General features: G+C 52.8%; 3 protein-coding genes across 3 annotated transcripts in view; 2 read left to right on the forward strand and 1 right to left on the reverse strand.

Moving 5' to 3' along the window:
- NFX1 (nuclear transcription factor, X-box binding 1) overlaps positions 1–2,118 on the forward strand; it is a 90,994-nt gene extending 88,876 nt beyond the window's left edge. Inside the window, exon 25 of the transcript XR_004350321.1 lies at positions 1,613–2,118. The gene's annotated coding sequence lies outside the window, so the exon portion shown is untranslated. The remainder of the gene's footprint in view (positions 1–1,612) is intronic.
- Positions 2,039–16,354, reverse strand: AQP7 (aquaporin 7). Its single transcript, XM_032634590.1, is given in 9 exon segments — positions 2,039–2,724; positions 2,727–2,935; positions 3,289–3,506; positions 3,739–3,857; positions 4,067–4,204; positions 4,613–4,736; positions 10,575–10,692; positions 15,062–15,112; positions 16,264–16,354. Coding segments are annotated over 8 exon segments (990 nt in total). The 5' UTR covers positions 15,088–15,112; positions 16,264–16,354; the 3' UTR covers positions 2,039–2,686.
- LOC116755022 (alpha-globin transcription factor CP2-like) lies at positions 15,415–19,338 on the forward strand. The gene is given in 4 exon segments (XM_032633889.1): positions 15,415–15,459; positions 15,931–16,040; positions 17,794–18,371; positions 18,374–19,338. Coding segments are annotated over 4 exon segments (1,698 nt in total).
- Positions 19,339–21,785: the final 2,447 nt, after the last annotated feature.

Below are 21,785 nucleotides of genomic sequence, written 5' to 3' on the forward strand. Positions count from 1 at the left end.
ACGTACACCCAAAGAACATATTCCTTTTTGGTTGTTTTTGTTTATTTTTTTTTTACTATTTATTTGGTTGTGCCAGGTCTTAGTTGCAGCAGGCAGGCTCCGTAGATGCAGCTCACCAGCTCCTTAGTTGCAGCAAGCATGTGGGATCTAGTTCCCTGAACAGGGATCAAACCCGGGCCCCCTGCATTGGGAGTGCAGAGTCTTACCCACTGCGCCACCAGGGAAGTCCCATTTTTTTGCTTGTTTTTTTAATGGTATAAGGTGTCGTACTCCCTCGCTCTTTATGCCTCCAAACTTTCCCCATGTTGTTGCAGGTAGCTGTTGTGCCTTAGTTTTCACTGATGTATCGTATTGCACTATATGTGACTAGACTGCAATGTATCTGTTCCTCTGTTGATGGACATCTGGGATGTGTCCAGTGTCCCCTGACCACCCAGCTTGTGCCCCTCGTCAACCAAACCTCTTGAGAGGCCCACTCCACCTCACAGCTGCCTCTTGGCTGTGCTCCCAGGACCCTGTTCACTGACCCTTCTTTCACCCTTCCTCGGCCCCAGCTATATCCACACAACCACAGTTTCCCCAATCTCTGCTTCAACTCTCTTCTGAGCTCCAGACCACACAAAAAGCATAATGGTTTATTGAGCACTTACTCTGTGCCAAGCACCATCCTCAGCATTGTACATACTTTATTTCACTGAATATTCACATCAACACAAATGGCAGGTAATATTATTAGACCCATTTTACAAATGAGAAAACCGAGGCCCAGAGAGGCTGAGTAACTTGCCCAAGACTACACACCTTGTTTTTTTTTTGTTTTTTTTTGTTTTTTTTTGCGGTACGCAGGCCTCTCACTGTTGTGGCCTCTCCCGTTGCGGAGCACAGGCTCCGGACACGCAGGCTCAGCGGCCATGGCTTACGGGCCCAGCCACTCCGCGGCATGTGGGATCTTCCCGGACCGGGGCACAAACCTGTGTCCCCAGCATCAGCAGGCGGACTCTCAACCACTGCGCCACCAGGGAAGCCCAAGCCTACACACCTCTTGCCCAAGTCCGATAGGCACCTCAAAGTCAATGTGTCCATGATATAACTTATCATCTTCCTCTTCAAACCAGTTCCTCTCCCACGCCCCACGCTCAGTGGGGACATCTCCTACACCCGGGCCCAAGCCAGAAACTGGAAGTGAGCCCTGGCCCCCGCCTCTTCCTCACCCACTCCTTCCTCCAGTCCAAGCCCAGGTTCTGCAGGTTTTACCTCCTTGGTATTAGGTGAATCCCTTCTCTCCGCCCACCAGCGCTGACCTGTTAGCTGCCCTGCCACTCCTCTGGAGCAGCCTCACACCACACTCCCTTGCAGGCCCCAGTCTCCCTGTTTTCCAGCATCCTGCACCCTGCAGCTCAGGTGGGTTTTCTAAACCTCATCTCGCCATGCCCACACTTCCACAAGAAAGCTCAGCCTCCTCTGCCCGCTGTCTCCTCCTACCTTAAAGTGTGGCAGCCAGCCCCAGGAAGGACACCCCCCCCACCCCCATTCTGCTCTGTCTCCTCCTGAGGCTGGCCTACGAGCCCCCTCTTCACCACTTAGCTCCTTCCTTGTGATTGCCTGTCCCCAGTAGGTGCTGCCCCCCTCAAAGGCAGAGACCCAGCCTCATCCTCAGGGCCTGCACCCAGGAGGAGCTCCATGATTGTTGGAAGGCTAAATGCACGAGCAGTGACAGGAGCCATGGGTGATGCTGCCTTCCGAGTCCCAGAACACAGATGATTCCACTGGGCCCCGGGGTCAGTGGACTCTGGCTGCCCCACCGCCACCCAACCTCTACACCTGTCCCCCTGCACCCTACGAGACCATTTCCTGTGCCCTTTGGAAGGATTTTCCTCTCCGCATCTTCCTTTCCAACTCTGGAGCTCCTTCCTGTGGGAGAGCTCTGGCCTAGGAAGAAGGAAGAGGAGCCTAGTCTCTTACCTCCTTTCAGTCTTCATCAGGCATTTTCAAGGGTGGGGGAGACTTTACTCCCATGGGAGAAAAAATGGATCCTTGGAAGGGAGAGATTTTTTTAATCTTACTTTTTTTTGTATAAAGCAAAGATATGTGTACAGTACATAAACAGATATACAGTGTATCTGTGGTATTTAAAATACTGTGTGATTAAGGAAAAAATGTCTAAAAGGCTCCTTAGGGGGCGATAATGAAAACAAGGTTGAGAACTCTGACCTACACACTTGGGACGTGCCTTGCCTGGTCCGAGAACTGGCCAGAACTGAGGGAGAGTGTAGAGTCCTATCCCAGGGCACTCAAGGTGTATCCAGAACTGACCCCCACCTGCTAGCTGGTGTCCCTTCCCCCAAGCTATCCCCTCCTACCCTGTGCTTGAAAGTCCACTGTTCTGTGTCCAGTGTCCTGTGATCTGATCCTGTTCTTACCGAGGCCACAGGTTGTCCCTTCCACTTTCTTCCCCAGGGGTGACCCAGCTCCCAGAGCCAGAAGGAGTCAGAGGCCTCTCAGCTCTATGCTCAGCCTTGGGCTATGGCATAACCCTGGAGCTCCTGGAAGAATCCAGGAGGGAAGCCCAACCACAGGAGGCACCCAGGAACCGGGGCTGCCACTGTGGGACAAGGCTTTCTTTATTGGGATGGGGATGGGGTCAAAAATAGTCTTACTTAGAGGTGCTCTAGGCAGATGGAGTCACTTAAGGGTGGGACAGGACTGAAGGTCTGTTGTTGGGGACACAGAGACAGGGGTGAGGGAAGAGGTCACGGGTGTGTGAGACGTAGTCTTGGGCAACACAGGTGTTCCGTGGTCTTCATACGTCGAGGGAGTCTCCAGTATCTGGGGCTTCTGTTGGATGCTGGAGCCAATGAAGATCAAGTAGATGATGGCACCTAAGTAGGCACCCAGGGGTGGGGCCACCACTGGCACCCACCACCAGTCCTTGGTGCTGCAGGCAAGAGGAAGAGGCCTGCTTAGGGGGCCTATGCCCAGCATGGCACCTGCATCTACCTCAGGCCGAGACAGAGAGTAGGGCCTGAGAGTAGAGGAGAAACCCCACCCTAGCCCGGGAGTTGCCCCTGAGCCTGGGGCACCGATCAGCTTCAGCCTGATTCAGGGACAGAGGCGGGTCTGGGGCAGGGTTGACATTCAGTCCAGGAGCAGGGTCTGGAGGAAAGTCAGGACCCGCTCTTGCCTCCCCAGGCCACTGGGAGCTCTGCAGGATGCTCCCGGGCTACTCCACCCCTCCACATATAGGAAGCCTACAGAAAACTCACAGCAATGGGCTGGACAAGGCAGTACCTGAAGACCTGTGTGCCCCAGCCAGCAATGAAGGTGAAAAAGCGTGGAGGCAGGTCCCGGGAGGGGTTGATGGCATATCCTGTGTTCATGCCCATGGATACTCCAATGATGACAACAAGGATGCCGATCACCAAGGCCTGTGTCCCTTGCAGTGCTGGGTTGTTCCCTTTGTCCGTGATGGCTAAGAGACACAGCTGAAGCATCCCTGTCACTAACACCTGGGGAGCAGACACTGTGGCAGCCGACACCGTGGCAGCCACCTGGGACCCCTAGCCAAGCCATAGGGCCTCAGCAGTGCCCCCAGCCCAAACCTGCTGGCAGAAACATGTCCTGGCACAAGGACAAGTCCCCATCCAGAGTTCTTGTCCTCTTCACCATGAGGGGCTGCCTGCTGGCCCCCTCCTGAGTGGGGGAGGGCTTGAGGAGGGGCACCCACCCTGGACCACTGACCTCATCCAAGAAGCCCCTCCACAAGGTCATGTGGTCAGGAAGGTAGGTGGCAAAAATGTTAGCTGTGGCTGTGGGACCAGTCACTGTCAGACTTCCCCCCGAGTAGTCGATGATGGCGGCTGTGGAAACACAGATTGAGTATAGACCTGCCCGCAGCCAAACCCCACTGCAGCCTCAGAGATGAGGCTGTAGGATGGAGGGCAGGGAGTACCTCCAAGACTTTTCTCTCCCAGACATTTTCACAGGCTAGGACACTCGGTTGGATCAGCCCATATTTCAGGGGAGGAGGCTGAGGCCAGAGATGGACAACCCAGGGCGGGACACTCACTGTAGAAGAGGAGGTAGATGGTGGCAGCAGCCAGGAAGGAACCCAGGAACTGACCCAGAACATACACGGGAAACTTCTTCCAGGACATGCGGCCTAGTGCACAGTTGGTGAAGGTCAAGGCTGCGTTCATATGGGCCCCTGCAGGGAGGGTCAAGTGTGTCGGCGTAGAAACAAACAACAATAATCAGTAATACTGAGAGCAACGACAGCAACAATAATAACGGCTAGCATTCGAGGAGCGTTCTCACTCAGTCCTCAAAAGGACCCGGCGAGGCAGGCACCACCATCTCCATTTAGCCATTACGGAAAGTGAGGGATGGAGAGGTTCAATCGCTTGCCTAAGTTGACCCAGCTAGTAAAAACAAGGGGTCAAGGGGGCTCATGAAGCGTCTGGGCAGAGGAAAAGGGCTCAGGGTGTTCTCCCTCCAAGCGGCCCGTGAGGGCAAGATGCTGGCTGACTTGGAGAAGGGGACAGCCAGAAGTGGGCAGCAGGAGCCAGCAGGGGACACCTGGCCTTGCCTGTCAGGCGGGGCCCAGCCCACTCACCCGAGATGTTCCCTGCCATGTGCACTCCCATGGTGACTCCGAAGCCAAAACCCAAGTTGACACCGAGGAAGCTCCCCATCTTGTCTCCTAGAACCATGTGGGCCACGGAGCCGAGACCAAACACCTGTGGGAGAGGGCCTCTGAGGAAGCTGCCGGCCCAGGAGCCCCAACCTCAGAGTGGCGCTCGGCCCCTCCCACGCTAGGCCTCCCCGGCATTGCCCTTGGGGACCCTCTGCCCGCCCCCCTCCTCCAGAGACTTCCCTCCTCGTGACCTCTCCCCCTTGCCCCTGCCAAGGCTGCTCAGACACGACCAGTGAGAGCTGGGTGAGGGCTGTGCAAGGAGGCAGGGCGGGGCAGTGGAGTGAGGGGCTCTCATGGGCATGTCCAGGTCCCTAGATTCCAGGTGCACCTGAAGGGCCTGGAGGAGGCAGGGCTTCCAAGAGAGCAGGGCTGGTGTGGATTCGATCCCTCAGAGCTTCTCACATTTCAGCCTAGCCTGAGGGGAGTTTCTTCAAGGAATCTCCAAGCCTCACATCTGGACTCTGCCAGGAACCTCCAACCATCAAGAGTCCCACACACTCAGCCCTGGAGCCAGCCTCATTCCCATTGCCCTCGGGCGTCACTCCTGAACTTCTTGCCCATGCCCCAGCACCAGATCTCAGCAGGTGACACGGCCCACTGACCCCCTTCACAGGGAGGTTAGAGACCTAAAAGGAGGCCCTCACTCAACAACACCCACCTGCCCCTATATCCACCTTCCCTTCAGCTCTGGCCCTTGCTCCCACCTCTCTGTCTGCAGAGACCTTCCCCTGGCCTGTATCCTCCACACTCCCCTTGAGTGGCTGCCACACGCTCCGGTCTCTTCCTTCCTGAAAGTGAAGCCTCCCGCCTCAGCCTGGCTTCCCTGTCCACCGGTGGACTCCTGGACGCCCCCTCCCATGTCAGTCAGGCTCCAGGAAGGACCCGCTGGCTGGCTCCTTTAACCCTTCCCTTGCCCTCCCTCCTCAGCCCGGCTTCTGCTTCCAACTGTCACTGACATCTGCGCTCTGTCCGAGGGCTCCAGCCTCCACATTGCCCAAAGTTCCCTTCAGGCATCGTCTCACTTGACTGTGCTGACTTTCACCCCCTTAACCACACTGTGCTTCTGGAAAGTACCTCCTCTTTGGCTTCCATGACATCTCCCTCTCCTGGTTTTCCTTTTCCCTCTGTAGCCTCCCCCGGTCCACAGTTCCTTCCCACATTCTTCTTCCTTCATCTGCCTCATAAAATACAGATGATCCCAGGGTTCTATCCCTGGCCCTTTTCATATCTCACCCCAGTCACTCCTGCGTTTTCTTACCAGGGCTAGAGCTTCAGATATGCCTGATGCACTAATTCCCAAAACCTCCACCTGGGAGCCAGATCCCTATTTCCAGATACCCACTGGAAGTCTCCGGGGTGCTTCACAAGCATCTCCAGCTCTATTTTGAAAGCTCACCATCTCTCAGAAAATGTGATCTTCATCCCATGTTCCCCCATCCCAGTTGGCCAAGCCAGAAACTTGGATGTCCTCTCCCTCCTCCCCCACACACAATCAACTCAGCTTACATTCTCCCACGTGCCTCAACTAGAGAGCCTGCACACCAGAAACTACAGAGCCCACACGCTCTGGAGCCCCTGCACCACAACTAGAGAGAAGCCCGCGCACCACAACTAAGACCCAATGCAGCCCAAAATGTTAATTAATTATTTAAAGAAAAAAAAAAAAAAGACCACATTCAGATGGCACCTCCTCTGAAAAGTCTATGTGTTTTGGATATGTTGTCTTTGAGGGACCTCTAGATGTCCAAACTGCTGGAAATCAGAGTCTAGACCCGTGTCATCCAATATGATGGCCATGAGCCACATGTGGCTATTATGTACTTGAAATGTGCCTAGTCCAAATTGAGATCTACTGTATGTGTAAGGCACACACCAGCTTTCAAAGGCTTAGTAGGAAAAGGAAAATGTAGAAGATCTTATTCATAATTGTATATTGATTACATGTAGAACTGGTAACATTCTGGGTATGTGGGTTAAATAGAGTAACTATTAAAATTAATTTCACCTGTCACTTTTTACCTTTTTAATGTGGCTACTAGAAAATTTTAGATTACATATGTAGCTCATATTGTATTTCCTTTGAACAGTTCTAGAGTTTTTGAAAAAAGAAAACCTGAAGAACTGTGAACACAAGGGCTGCAGTTGAAGCCGTCGGGCTGGATGAAGACACCCGGGAGAGGGCGCAGGGTGAGTGGGCAGCTGAGGGCTGAACCTAGGGCCGAACGTCAGCCCTCAGGGGTGGACGTTAGAAACCCCAGCTGGAGCACCAGTTGAAATGGAAGAACAAAGAGAATGTACCCTGGACCCCAGGGAGAAGCAGAGTTTCCCAAGAAGGGTGTGGCCCACACGGTCATGTGCAGACTCTGGGTCAAGCGTGAGAAGGCCTGGAAAACATCCCTTTGGGTGTGACCATCCAGTGGTCATGAATAGCATGGTGAGCACTGTGTCATCAGGCCATGGGGTCTGATGAAGCCAGGTCCCAGAAAGTATGAGGGGGGGTAGGTGGTGAACAGTTGAAAGGACCAGGGTAGACATGCCTTTGAGAACCTACCTGAGGAGGGAGGGAGAGCAAGTGTGATAAATGAAGGGATGTTCTGTGTTCTGTTGTTTTAGGTCGAGAGACCTGAGTGTGTTAAGGTTGAGAGAGGAAGGGGCTGAAGAAAAAGGAGAGAGGAAAGGACGAGCAAAGTGTCTGAGTAGCGCTGGGGGTGGGGAGCAAGGCCAGGCCAGGCTGGCAGGCTTGGGGGGTCAGGAGGTGCAGGGGCTGGAGCAGGCATGGAGGGTCTGAAGACCAAGGGTCCCCATTTCCAAGTAGGAGCTCAAAACCATATACTAAAAATAATGAATGAGTGAATAAACCCCACATGATCTCCTGTGTCAAGGTTGCCAACTGGCAACCCCTAGACCTAAGCCGTCCAGCACACGTTTTGTTTGGGTAGCCTGGTCTTGACACAAGCACAGAAATTCCAGCTTCTCTTGCAAAATCAGAAGCTCTACAACAGTGGCCCGCATTCTACGTGGCATGGCAACAGTCGGCTGGAGTGGTGGCAGCCACGTCTTCGCATAGGTCAGCACTCTGCCATTAGCCACCATCTCCGCCACCCTCAGGTGACTCTCTCTGGCGCCCCACAGCACGAGTTTGCAACCCCTGCCCTACTACTCACAACTACAGCTGGTTTTCCAGGGCCCTGATAGACCAGCACCCACCCTCTCTGATCAGTGAACGTGGCCCAGCCTGTCCAGGTCCCTCCAATAGTCACGGGCCCAGCCCGGAGGACAACAGCCCCGGAGGTTACAGAGTGGAACTGAGTGGAACAGTCTGCTTCCCTTATCTTGTCGGCAGTAAATGGGGCCCAAGGTCACTGTAGCTTTTCTGGCGAAAGCTTTGTGCTGATGACTCACTGAGCTTCCTGTCAACTGAAAAAGCCACCACTTCTTGGCACACAGGCCCGACACCTAAAAATAACAACAATACGATGTCCTCTGTGAGCATGAACCTCACAAAGTTCTTTTACAAGGGTAACTTCCCTTCGATCCTCACAGCAACTGAATGGCAAATGTTTCTGCTCCCAAGGGAAACAGAGGCCTGGAGAGTGGTCTTGAACTACCCAAAGTGAGGGCCTTACCTCAGCTGGGGGACAGTCAGAAATCTGCAGCTAAGCTAAGGGACAGAGCATAGCGATGAAGGGTCAAGACAGGGATATTAGACTGGACTGGATTTCATCTTAACTTAAAATGTGACCTTGGGCAAGTGACTTTGTCTCACGGAGCCTCAGTCTCCCCACCTGTGAAATGGGGATAATAGTACCTCCCTTACAGGGCTGTTGTGAGGATTTGGGAAGATGCTGCACATAAGGGCTTAGCATTATAGTGCCTGGTATGCAGTAGGTGCTCTATAATAATCTCAATAAAAGGAAGAAAAACGCAAACGTGGGCAGTGGGCAGGCATGAATGCATGTGGTCAGTGCTTGCTTTCCCTAAGAGCTCTCTGAGCAGGCACCCTCCCGCCTCCACAGTTCCAAGGTTTAACAGCCCTCACGGGGCTGGAATGTTTTGTCATAAATGAGTTACTTTGCCCTGGATTAAGGCAAGAGCGGATCCAGATGCTGGTGTCACAGCTCAGGAGGGCAGGTAATGGAGAACGGGGAGACAGCGAGTGGCAGGGAGGGGAGAGCAGCTGAGAGCGCTTGTTAGTTTGACAAGCAACCAACACATATGTCCTGTGTGCACTGGGTGTCGGTCTCTTGACCTTCTTCACAAAGTTGGCCAGCTCGATATTAGTAAAGTTCTGAACAGTTAAGATGCTTATGTAAGATCACAGAGCTAGAAGATAGCAGAGCCGGAATTCAAACCCAGCTCCAAAGCCCATGGAGGCCCGATTCAACACACTTAATAATGTCTGAGAAGACAGGCTCTGAGCCACAGAGAGACCTGTCCAAGGCCAGCTGGTGACTCACTGTCAGGATGATCAGTATAAGAACCTAGGTGTCCAGAGTCTCCAGGGCTCTGTGGATCCCACTGTCTCCTACACCGTGACTCAACGCACAGACACACACGAACACACAACCACACTTGTCCTCTCCCCCCAACTCCTAGCCCCCTGCCACCTCTGGGACACTCCCGACACCTTCACTTCCCTTCCCAGAGGCTAGCCCTTCTTTTCATGGACCTGGGCCTTCGTAAGGTGCAAACAAGCATGGCCACAGCTTAAGGGCAGAGGCTGGATGGGATAAGTGGCAGGGCCGACGCAGGTGGACGGACAGGGAGTTTCCAAGAAAACCCACATCCCACTTGCATATGGTTTCTGTCCCATGATCCACTAAAAGAGCCCTCACCAATGTGCCCCAGGACCTCCAGGTTGCCATACTCTATAAGAAGGCGTCAGCACTCACTTCTCTGGCCTGTCTGCAGCCTCCCACGCTGCAGACCACTCCCTCCTTGTGGACCCCGCCGCTTATGTAACCTGGTCCCCCACCCACTTCTCCTCTCACCCCTCTGGTCACTCCTTCTCAGGCCCCTTTGTGTGCTCCTCTTCATTCTTCAGGCTCTGTCCTCAACTCCGTTTTTTTCTCTGTCTGTACATTCTCACTGGACAATTTTTATAACCACAATTCATATTCTGATGTAGTCTAACTCTTTACTTCCAGCCCAAGCCACTCTCTAGAGTTCCAGACCTCTATATCCAACCACCCCCGAGATTTCTCCCCGGCATCTCACCTGGTCACATTAAAACTGACCTCATGCCTTGCCCTGCGCTGGGCCGCAGGCTCCGCAGAACGGTCCCCTAAGCACTTACCCCACATCTGTTGCTCGCAGGTTCCCTCTTCCATAACTCTCTCAGATGTGTGCTTTCTTCTCCACACCCTCTCTACCTCTATCCTAGGTCATTGCCACAGCCTCTTCGGTTCCCCTGCCTCCAGCTTTGCCCATTCGGCTTAGGCTCCACACTGCGCCGGGAATTTCCTTTTAAAATCCAAATCTGGCCATATCATTCCCCTGCTTGAGAACCTTCGTCTCCCCATTGCCCTCAGGATTAATTCTCAAAGTCTCAATGTCCTCTCCAATCTCTTTGCTCTTTGTTTCCCTTCTCCTCACTTCCAGGCATGCCCCCTGACCCACCCATCCCCAAGCAGCCCAGGATTTCATTCTGCTCCCACGTACCATGAGCCCTTTCTCTCCCAAAAAGGCTTGGTGAGAGAGACAGAGCTTTCCTTATTTTCCTATGCTTCTCCCTCAGGCTCCTAGCTCAGAGGCCGGGAAATGGACAGTGTGACTCAGGGCCCAACGGTGGGGAGGGGGTCATGGATTGCCCTTACTGAGCCCTACCTTCCTGAGGCCCCTTCCTCAGAGCCTGCTCACCCTGTGCCACCCACCCACTCACCATCATGACAAATGTGCTCAGGAACTCGGCCAGGAACTCGCGCACCATCTCCTTCTGCAGTACTGTTTGCATCCTTGTTACTGCAGACGGTGTGACCATCTTGGACATGCGGGTGGACCTGAAGCAGCAGCCCGAGCCCATGGGCAGAAATGAGATCAGGCGCACGTACAGTCCATCGGGTTTTCAACTCATGGCTGAGTTAATGGGTAACCCAGTGGCCTCTCCACACACCTCCTCTTGCCCAGGGCAGCTGGTACTGCTGGGGTCAGAGGCATGTGAGAGTCCCAGGGATGTGGAGAGGGACTGGGGGTATCCAGATCATGCCCCTTCTTCCTCCTGATAGGGGACTGGACCATTGAGAAGCGAGCACTAATGAGGCCAGGTTGCAGAGGAGGCAGCTGGGAAGCCAGTGAGCGCCATCTGTGCTGCCAAAGAGCCTCAGGGGAGAAGCAGATGGGAGAGAGCAGGCAGGAGAGTGGAGCTCAGTTGTCTGTCTGTCTGCCTGTCTGCTGGGGCCAGAGCTCTGGGGACACAGGTAAGGCATCAGGCAGGAGCTGGCAGCAGTGAGGCTCTGCAAACAGCACAGTTGTGGCAAAGTCTGCTCCTGGGCTCTAGAAACAGCACTGAGGCTTGAAGCATGCCCCAGGTTCTGCCAGAGATGACGGGGACAGCAGAATATACCAGGCTCTGAAGCAAGGTCAACACAAATGAATGCTTGTGAGGGAGTGAATGAATGAACGAATGAACGGGGGGACAGAGGAAAGGAGGGACTGTGTCTTACTCCCTGGTGTATCCTCATTGTCTAGCACAGTGCCGGGCACATAATAGGTGTGCAATATACACTGTCGAATGAACGAAAACTGAGAATTCATCTGTTACTCTCCACTAGATCCCCAGAACTTCCCACAGTGCCTGACACATGGTAGAGGCTTGATAAACGTTTGTTTAGTAAGTGCATGATTGGATGGATAGATGGATGAAAAAGTGAGTTAGAGGCTCTATCTTCTGTTGGTGGTGGGGGAATAGGACTTGAGTGTGAGGAAAGAGACGGTGTCCGGAGGCTAAGGAGGAGGTGGGGTGCAGATGCCTCTAAGTGCAGCCTTAGTGCTTGTTCAGGCTGGTGACCCTCCCCCGCCTCCCACGCTGAGTGACCCTCACCTTCCTCACCCCGCTGGGGTCAGCAACATCACCCACACCCCGCCTCAGCTTGCTGACTTTCCCCAGCCTCACCGCAGCAGAGAGTAAGGGAGTGAGAAATGTAAACCAGGCATGGATAGAACCCCTCCCACTTTTCTGGCTGAGACCCCATGTTCATTTCTCACCCACCCTAGTCCTTGCTGTCTCCTTACTTCAGGGAAACAAACCCAGGACTGAGCACATAGAGGGGGATGTAGAGTTGCCTGGATGGTCGGCCCACTGGCTCCCATCCAGCTGCAGCTCCCATGCAGCATCATATAAGGGTTGCCTTGCCCCTATGCCTCCTCAGCCCTGAAGAAGAGCCTGAGACAGCAGGAATTCAAGAACAGTCCTGGGAAGGTACCACAGAGGCAGAGGGGCAGTAGACAAAGCAGGAAGTCACAGACACCAAGAGAGCTCTGGAACCCTGGCCCCTTCCTCCTCACCACAAAGCAGGCAGGACGCAGTAAGTGACAACCACCAAGGAGCCAGTGAACCAAAGATTTATTGAATGCCTACCATGCCTACTGTGTTCAGTGACTGCAGTAAAGAACATTGGCATGATCACTGCTCTTAGGAAGATGAACAATTAACTAAGCAGTTACTTAAAAGTGTAAAGAGTGTTGCCACAGTGAAGAGTGGGCACTATGGGGTTGCAGGGAGGAAGCAGATGACCCAGAGGAGGGAGTAGGAGGCTCTCCCAGAGGAAATTTAGGTCGAGAATACAAGACCGGCCAGACGAAGGAGCATCAAAGGAGGCTGGGGGAAGGTTCTGGGCTAATGCTTGGACAAAGGCTTGCAGCTACGACTATGTGTGATGTATAGAGGAATTCTATAAGGATGGGCTGCAGAGAGAGAACGGAGAGTGGCACGAGATGGGCAGAGAGGGGCAGATGGCCTCATGGCCCACATTAGGCAGTCTGACCTCGCCCCAGAGGGCCGTGGGGTGACGGATTTAAGCGGAAGCACTGTCTCCTCTTTGGAGGCAGGAATAAGGGAGCATGAGTAGAGGCGTGGTGAGCAATTGGACAGGCTGAGAGGTGATGGCAGCCTGAGCCAGGAAGGTGCAGTGGCGGTGGTGAGAGGAAGACAGTCAAACCGACAGACTTGGTGTCTTATTAGAGAGGAGAATGGAGAAGGAAGTGTCAGGGATGACCCCAGGCTCTGGCTAGAGCAGCACGATGGCCTGTGTGAGGCACATGAGAGAAGCTGCAGGCTTAGGCTGGAGAATGAGGGGTCCCCTTCTGGGTGTGGCGAGTTTGAGGAGCTCACTAGACAGCTAAGTGGTGGTGACCAGTAAGGAGGCTGCCGGTCATGTGGTCTTGTTTAGAGATACCCATTTGGACGTCACTATGTCATAGATGGTTATCTGACCCGTGGGCATAGATGAGAGAGCTCAAGGAAGGGTATAGAATGATAAAGGGCATCTAAGAAAACTAGCCTACAAACCAAGAAACTAACAGCCAATGAGGTAATTACCTAAGTAATATGTGCTAACCAAGGAACTAAATATCTAACAACCCACCAACCAACCCTTTGACTCATCAACCTAGCAACTTAACCAACTAACTGATTCTCCTATTGACCAGCTCGTTTAATTATCTAATCAACCAACCAGCTGCAAACTATCCAACTAACCTCAAGCCAACCATTTAACCGGCTAACCAATATTTATCCGCTCAACACATGTTTGTTGAGCAGCTACTTATAAGTCAGGCACAAGGGGGAAAAGTAAAAATCCAGTCTCTGCCCTTGGATGGCTTCATCCAGTGGAGGAGATGGATAACACCGTCAGAGCAAGAAGCCCCGGGGTGGGAGGCAAGGCCTGAAGAGACTTGAAGAATGGGCAAGTGGTGGCCTAAAGTGGCTGTGAGGGCGTAGGGATGTGGGAGTGAGGATATCTTACATATTTGAGCAGATTGGTGGTTAGATGTGAGGGACATGAGGTGGTTAGTGGGGGACAGAATAGCAAGGACAAGGCCTTGACTTCTGGCTTGAGCATCGGAGGAGAAGGGGATCCTTGACTGAGCTGAGACCATGGGAAGTGGTGGGAGAGGAGTGGAGAAGGCTGTTTTCAGCTGGGACTGAGCTGCCTGCAGGACCAGTGAGTCTCTGGAAAAAGGGTCTAAAGCGCTATGAGAGTCCTGGGCAGAGACAGCGATGTCATCGGCACAGAAGGGACCCATTCATTCTCTCTATCCAAGAGCACACAAGCAGACCAACATCCATGCTCATGTGGAGCTGACAGGCAGAAGATGAAATGTCCTAAGTAGGTCATCTGTGTGGTAGAAGGTAGTACGTCCTACGGGAAAAGGTAGAGCAAGGAAAAGGGGGTGGGCAGTGACTGAGTAGGGCAGTCGGTGAGCTTCACTGAGAAGGTGGCATTTGAGCAAAGACAGGGAGGAGGGGACTACCCTGGTGGCGCAGTGGTTAAGAATCCGCCTGCCAATGCAGGGGACACGGGTTTGAGCTCTGGTCCGGGAAGATCCCACATGCCGCGGGGCAACTAAGCCCATGAGCCACAACTACTGAGCCTGTGCTCTAGAGCCCACGAGCCGCAACTACTGAGCCTGTGCACCGCAACTACTCAAGCCCATTCACCTAGAGCCCATGCTCCGCAACAAGAGAAGCCACTGCAATGAGAAGCCCATGCACCACAAGGAAGAGTAGCCCCGCTGGCGGCAACTAGAGGAAGCCTGTGCGCAGCAACGAAGACCCAAGCAGCCAATAAATAAATAAATAAATAAATAAATGTATTTTAAAAACAAAAAAGACAGGGAGGAGGGGAGGGAGCAAGCCCTGTGGGGAACTGCAGAAAGAACATTTCAGGCAGGGGGGATGGCCACTTAAGGACTCTGAGCATGTTTGAAGGAAAGGATGGGAGAGAGTGGGGTGGGGGAAGGTCAGAGAGGAAATGGGCACTAGATAGGCAGGGCCTTGGCCATTGCAAGGACTTTGGCTTTTATTTCACCCCAAAGAGACCTGAGCCTGAGCGGGTGAGAGGTGGTGAGTTCAGTTCAATTGAGCACAACCTACACAGGGGCAGCTGGAACCCACTGCCCAAATCCTTGACCCTCATCTGGGTCTTTCTGAGCCTCCCCTCAGCCCAGGGCCCAGCCCATGCTTGGCTATGGGCACAGGTGGGAGAGATCCTTCTTCTGGGCCCCATGGGCTGGTACGGGGTGGGAAGGAAGGAGTCTGGGAGCATCAGCTACCATGAGGGAGAGGCTGAAAGAGGGGCAGGGAGGGCCCTGGGGGTGTGCTGGGTGCAGGACGGAAGGGCTGGGTAGGGGAATGGGTGGGATGCTTACCGCTTCTTCCTGTCGGCCTGAGTCATATTCTGTCTTTGAGATTTTTAGATGCTGTGGAGCCAGAGAGAGGTCACTAGGGCTGGGTGGCTCAGAACTTAGCCCCTCATTCTCATCAGACCTCAGCTCCCCCAGGGAAGAAGCCACAGGGACAGCTGCTGCCAGTGCCAACCCCTCAACCCAGCCGAGCTGGCAGGGACGGAGAAGGAGGGGTCGGTGTCTTCAGCCAATGGGGAGTGGCACTAAAGCCATACCCCCTCACCCCTGCTGGTCCCCGGACTCGTGGCCCCCGGACCAGGCCCTGCGGAGGTCCTCCTGACCTTCCCAAGTCTGCAGCCCAGCTTTGGACAGTGGAGATGCCCACAGCCTCCCCCCAGCAGCTCCACCCCTCATATATGCGGGTATTATTGTCTTCAGTCTAACCTCAAGCTCTCTTGCTGCTGACTTACACTGTGACTTTCCAGGGCCTTGTCTGCCTCCCCTTGCACACACACACACACACACACACACACACACACACACACACACACGCAGGATGAGGACCTGAAAGTTCATTTAGTCCTAACCCTCACCTCAGAACAGAATCTACCCTCTCACCTTTCCTGAAAATTACCCCCTTTTAATCCCCATTTTCCTCACAAATGACATCACAAAGGTAACCCTGGAGTTTCCCCATCCTGCATGCTCCCTTGTTCTCTAGCCAGCTTCCCTCTAACTGTAGCCTAAGTTCACATCCCTAGCCCTGATGGCAGAAACCCTCTAGCCCCAGCCTCTCAGGAGGGGACTTCAGAGGGAGGAACCACTCCAGCAAAGCCAGAAATCCACCCATTACTCTGATCTGCATCCCTTCCGCTTTGGTCCCATGTCGCCAGTCTCTACTCGCCCCCCCGACTCCCACGCCCCAGGCTCTGCTGGCAGCCCAGCCCCACACAGCCTCCCAGTCTCTGCTGTACCACTGGGCCTCCCAGCAGTCAATTTACGGGTAAGGAAACTGAAGCCCAGAGAGGAGGTGTGATACACCCATATGACGCAGCAACTCAGGACTAAACCAGAGCAGATATCCAGGCCTTCAACTCCCGGCTGGGGTTCCTTCCCCAGACAGTCCCACGATCACCTCCTCCCCATGTGGTCCCCAGCAGTGGCACTCCCAGGCCTGGGTCCCAGGGGAGGCCCCCTGTCCCAGCCCTGCCTAGAGCCCGACTCACTCTGCCCAAGTGCCTTATGCTTCCCAGCGTCTGCCTTGGGGGCCTCTCAGTCACAGCAGGTCTTGAACTTGTTCCTCCATGACTGTCTCAGGCTCCACTGTCCCTGCGTCCCCAAGCTAGAGCCCGCCTCTCAGCCCTCCTCGGGGTGGCCCGAGCACTGCTCTGCTCTGCTGTTCCAGGGAAGAGGTCAGTGGGGCAGGGGTTTGGCCCCGTCACCGAGTCCGGACGCACTGCCCAAAATAGCATCCCTTCTCCTGCCAGCAGCTCCATGGAGACCAGGTTCTGAGGCAGCCTTTGTGAGGTCAGAGGTGGAGCTCGGGTGGGCACTCTGGGCCTCACGGTCCCACAGGAAGGGCCTGTGCTCCAAGCCAAAGGTCCAGCCCAGAGCCGAAGGAAGCCCTCCCAGGGCCCCAGAGCTGGGGGAGGCTCCAGAGGCTCCTGAGTGCCCCAGCTGTGGGCAGAACTGCACAGAATGGGGATTGGAGGTGGAAAAGTCTGGAGATCAATAGCCAGGTGGAAGGGTTGGGGAGAAGACCCTGGGTCAGACCTAAGGAAGTGCCCATCCTGAAGAAAGAAAGAGAAACTCATGCCCAGGACTCAGGGACCTCCCAGTCTGAGGGGAAGGAAGAGACATAAGCCATATTTGCAGGAAAACCTCAGTCTAAGAGGGGAGGTAGAAAGCCAGGCCTGGTTCTCTGGAGGTTCTTAGTTTGGTGGGCAGGAGAAAGAGCCTGGGCCTCGTGCTCTGGGAGCCCCCGTCTGAGTGGGGGAAGGGGAACCCTAGGCCCCGCCCTCAAGAAGATGCCTCCCTTGGGAACAGCAAGCAAGGCATCTGGGAAGGAGCCAAGCTGGACCAGAATGTAAGGCTGCAGGTGGGGTGACCAAGGAGGGGTCAGGAGCAAACCAGGGCACCAGCTGCCATCTGAGAGGACTTCTGGAGCCAGGGAATGGCTGAGCCTCCAAAGATGGGCTAGTTTGGGATTTGAGCAGGTGACCCGGTGCTGAGAAACAAGAGAGGGGTTGCTGGTCTGCAGAAAATAAGGAGGCCCCCCAGGTGGAGTAGTGGATGGTGGGCAGTGGGTCCAGAAGCTTCTCAGGCCTGTAGCCCCTCATTGTGGAGAGGTATAGGATCTAGTTGCAAAGCCAGCTCTGGTAATAGAACTGTCCTCTAGAGGGTGCCAATAGACCAGGTCAGGTCTGGAACTTGCATTGCCCAGGTTCCCACCCCTACTTGCCCTCATTCCCCTCTGCAGACTCGAAGAGGGCTCAGGACACTGAGTCCTTCTTCAGGGAGGTAGAGATGTACCCCTGGTAGTGAGGGGCACCTGCCTTTATTCCTTTCCTTTGTGTGCTGTTGAGGCCAGGGCGAGGTAAGAGTCAAAAGTGAAGCTGGGGTCTTGGATGAGGTCAGAACTTGAGCAGAGCTGGATTGGGCTGGGATCAGGCTGGTGAAGGAGGGAAATGGGATCCATGTTGGAGTCAGGGATCCAGCCCTGGACTCATTTACTGGGCTGTACGCTGAGGACCCAGAGGTAGAGCAGACACCCTCCTGCCTGTGTCTTGGGACAGACAGATAAACGGCAGGTGGTTCCCGCAGAAAGGGGCGGGGGGAAAAGGTGCGAAAGCGGCATGGGAGCGCAGGTGTTGCCAAGCATTGCCCATCTTTAAGCAAGAAGAGTCAAGTTTGCCTCCAGATAATGAGAATAAAATCCTCCCTTTTCAATACGTGCTTTGTGCTGCCACCTCTCCAGCAGTGAAACTCCATGATGAAACCCTGACACATCTCAATCAAGGCCAGTCTTATGAAATCCGAATACTAGACAACAGGAAACTTGGAGAACTACCAGAAATTAACGGCAAGTTGGTGAAGAGTGTATTCCGTGTCATGTTCCATGACAGACGGCTCCAATACACTGAACATCAGCAGCTGGAGGGCTGGAGGTGGAACCCACCTGGAGATAGAATTCTTGACGTAGATATCCCAATGTCTGTGGGTATAATCGATCCTAGGGCTAATCCAAACCAACTAAATACAGTGGAGTTCCTGTGGGACCCTGCAAAGAGGACATCTGTGTTTATTCAAGTGCATTGTATTAGCACAGAGTTCACGATGCAGAACATGGTGGAGAGAAGGGAGTGCCATTTTGAGTACAAATCGATACCTTCAAGGAGAATGAGAATGGGGAATATACTGGGCACTTACACTCAGCCAGCTGCCAGATCAAAGTCTTCAAGCCCAAAGGTGCAGACAGAAAACAAAAAACAGACAGGGAGAAAATGGAGAAACGAACGCCTCATGAGAAGGAGAAATAGCAACCTTCCTATGAGACAACTATACTCACAGAGTGTTCTCCACGGCCCGAGATCACGTATGTCAATAATTCCCCATCACCTGGCTTCAGCAGTTCCCATAGCAGTCTTTCTCTTGGGGAAGGAAATGGTTCACCAAGTCACCAGCCAGAGCTGCCCCCTCCAGTCACAGATAACCTCTTGCTGACAACCACACCTCAGGAGGCTCAGCGGTGGTTGCATGGAAACCGTTTTTCCACATTCACGAGGCTTTTTACAAAGGTCTCAGGGGCAGATTTATTGAAACTAACTAGAGATGATGTGATTCAAATCTGTGGCCCTGCAGATGGAATCAGACTTTTTAATGCATTAGAAGGCCGGATGGTGCGCCCAAGGCTAACCATTTATGTTTGTCAGGAATCCTTGCGGCTGAGGGGGCAGCGGCAACAGCAGCAGAAGCACGAGGATGGAGACTCAAATGGTACTTTCTTCGTTTACCATGCCATCTACCTAGAAGAACTGACAGCTGTTGGACTGACAGAAAAAATTGCTCAGCTTTTCAGCGTTTCCCCTTGCCAGATCAGCCAGGTCCACAAGCAGGGGCCCACAGGAATCCATGTGCTCTTTAGTGATGAGATGATACAGAACTTTCAGGAAGAAGCCTGTTTTATTCTGGACACAATGAAAGAAACCAATGATCGCTATCATATCGATAGCGATCGATATCATATCGATAGCGATCGATATCATATCGATGCCCCACACCTACTTCACCTACTGAAGTAGGTGTGGGGCATTACATCCTCAGTGGCTGCTGCTGCTTTCACCTATTGGGAACTCCCCTCTTGAAGAGGGTCTCAAATGGAGCTTTGAAGGGCTGCAGGAACCTGACCCATCTGACTGTGTGTGGGTCCAGGCCTTGGAAGCAGAATCCCAGGCATCTGTGTTGGCCCAAGCTCTTAGGGCACCCACAGATTACTGCCCAACATGCATTTCTGCAACTATTTCTTATTTAAAATTTCTGGACCCTATTGTTGAATATCAATAGAAACTCCACATCACTTAGGGTGTGTGTAGGGCATAATGATGATGAGGATTGTGTGATGTTTAATGGAAAGATGTTAAATTTTGTGATATGGAGCCATGTAATTTTTTTTTCTAACATAAAAGCAAATATCTATATTCATAAGACTAGATCCTCAGTCTTTTTTGCCTCTGAAAACCTCATTTAAGAGAAATACGGAGAAAGAAGAAAATTCTTCTTTTGATTCCCCTATAATTCTATGACTAATAGTAATTTTAGGTAACATTTATTGCACATTTAGTTGTGTCAGGCAGTGTGATAAATTCTTTTTTTGTTTTGTTTTGTTTTTGCGGTACGTGGGCCTCTCACTGTTGTGGCCTCTCCCGTTGCGGAGCACAGGCTCCGGATGCGCAGGCTCAGCGGCCATGGCTCACGGGCCCAGCCGCTCCGCGGCATGTGGGATCTTCCTGGACCGGGGCACGAACCCGTGTCCCCTGCATCGGCAGGCGGACTCTCAACCACTGCGCCACCAGTGAAGCCGAGTGTGATAAATTCTTTAAGTGGATTATCTTGTTTAAATCCTCTTAATAGCCCTATATGAAGTAGGTAATAATGATCCTTAATTGAAGATGAGGAAATGGAGACAGAGAGTGGCCGAGGAGCTTGCTGAGTAACAGGAAGCTAGCAGCTAGTGACGCTGAAATGCAAACCCGGGCCGTCTGGCTCTTATTAACTGCCATCCGTGACTGCCACCCTTGTAGTCCTCTGTGCTTGCCATCGTTTCTTACTGTGGCTCTTCTGGTGAATTGGATGTAACACTGAGCGAGAACTGAGGAATTAACACCAAAAGGGACAAACCACACCTAAAAATTGATGAACAAATCAAGACCTACAAAAAAATGAAAACAGACACTTTCAAAGCATCATCAGTTACCAGATTCACAGAATTTGAGGTGGTGAAAACTAGGGATTATCTGTAACTCCCCAAATTCACTGTTCTTGAATGACCTTCTCAAACTATTTATTAATGAGTTAGACTAACCTCTGCTTTCTCTTTCCCCTCTCTGCATCTTCTCTTGGTATAGAAATTCTTTTACTCATGCAGCATTCTTTTTTTTTTTTTTTTTTTTTTTGCAGTACGCGGGCCTCTCACTGTTGTGGCCTCTCCCGTTGCGGAGCACAGGCTCTGGACGCACAGGCCCAGCGGCCATGACTCACGGGCCTAGCCGCTCCGTGGCATGTGGGATCTTCCCGGACCGGGGCACGAACCCGTGTCCCCTGCATCGGCAGGCGGACTCTCAACCACTGCGCCACCAGGGAAGCCCCTTTGCAGCATTCTTTTATATAAGCTTTACAAGAAATTCATTCCCATCTCGTTTGCATTCTTACCATATACTTTAGTTCTTCCTGATTGTGATTGTGTGCTCTTGTGTGTGTGCATGTGTAAGACTATGGGTCTTTTTTCACATGTAAAGTTTTATCCAGAAATCCCTCTACATGTTATGCTGAGGTGAAAAATGATAATCTTCAAAAGATTCTGTATTGGATTTGGATCTGTGTGTGTGTGTATTTTTAAAGCATTTGATAAAGTTTAAATGTTTTTATACAGAGATTTTTGTTCATTAAAATCAACCTTCAAAAGAAAAAAAAACAGCAGGTGACTTAGGATACACCGTGTTAAGGTAGAGGGGTTACAGGAACAGCTAAGCCAGCCTGGAGGTGGGCAAGAATGTTCCAGAAGAGATGACATGGGCACTGAGTCCTCTAAAATGAGAGAGGGAGGATGGGGTGGTAGTGGTCTTTTTGTTTTGTTTTGTTTAGTTTTGTTTTTTATTTATTTTATTTCTGGCTGCGTTGGGTCTTCGTTGCTGCACGCGGGCTTTTCTTTGGTTGCGGAGGGAGAGGACTACTCTGTTGCAGTGCACTGGCTTCTCATTGTGGTGGCTTCTCTTGTTGTGGAGCACAGGCTCTAGGCAAGCAGGCTTCAGTAGCTGTGGTTCGTGGGCTCAGTAGTTGTGGCTCGTGGGCTCAGTAGTTGTGGCTCGTGGGCTCAGTAGTTGTGGCACACGGGCTCAGTAGTTGTGGCTCACAGGCTTAGTTGCTCTGCAGCATGTGGGATCTTCCAGGACCAGGGCTCAAACCCGTGTCCCCTGCATTGGCAGGCAGATTCTTAACCACTGCGTCACCAGGGAAGCCCCGGTAGTGGTTA

Source organism: Phocoena sinus, chromosome 6 (genome assembly GCF_008692025.1).
Source record: "Phocoena sinus isolate mPhoSin1 chromosome 6, mPhoSin1.pri, whole genome shotgun sequence".
NCBI lineage: Eukaryota > Metazoa > Chordata > Mammalia > Artiodactyla > Phocoenidae > Phocoena > Phocoena sinus.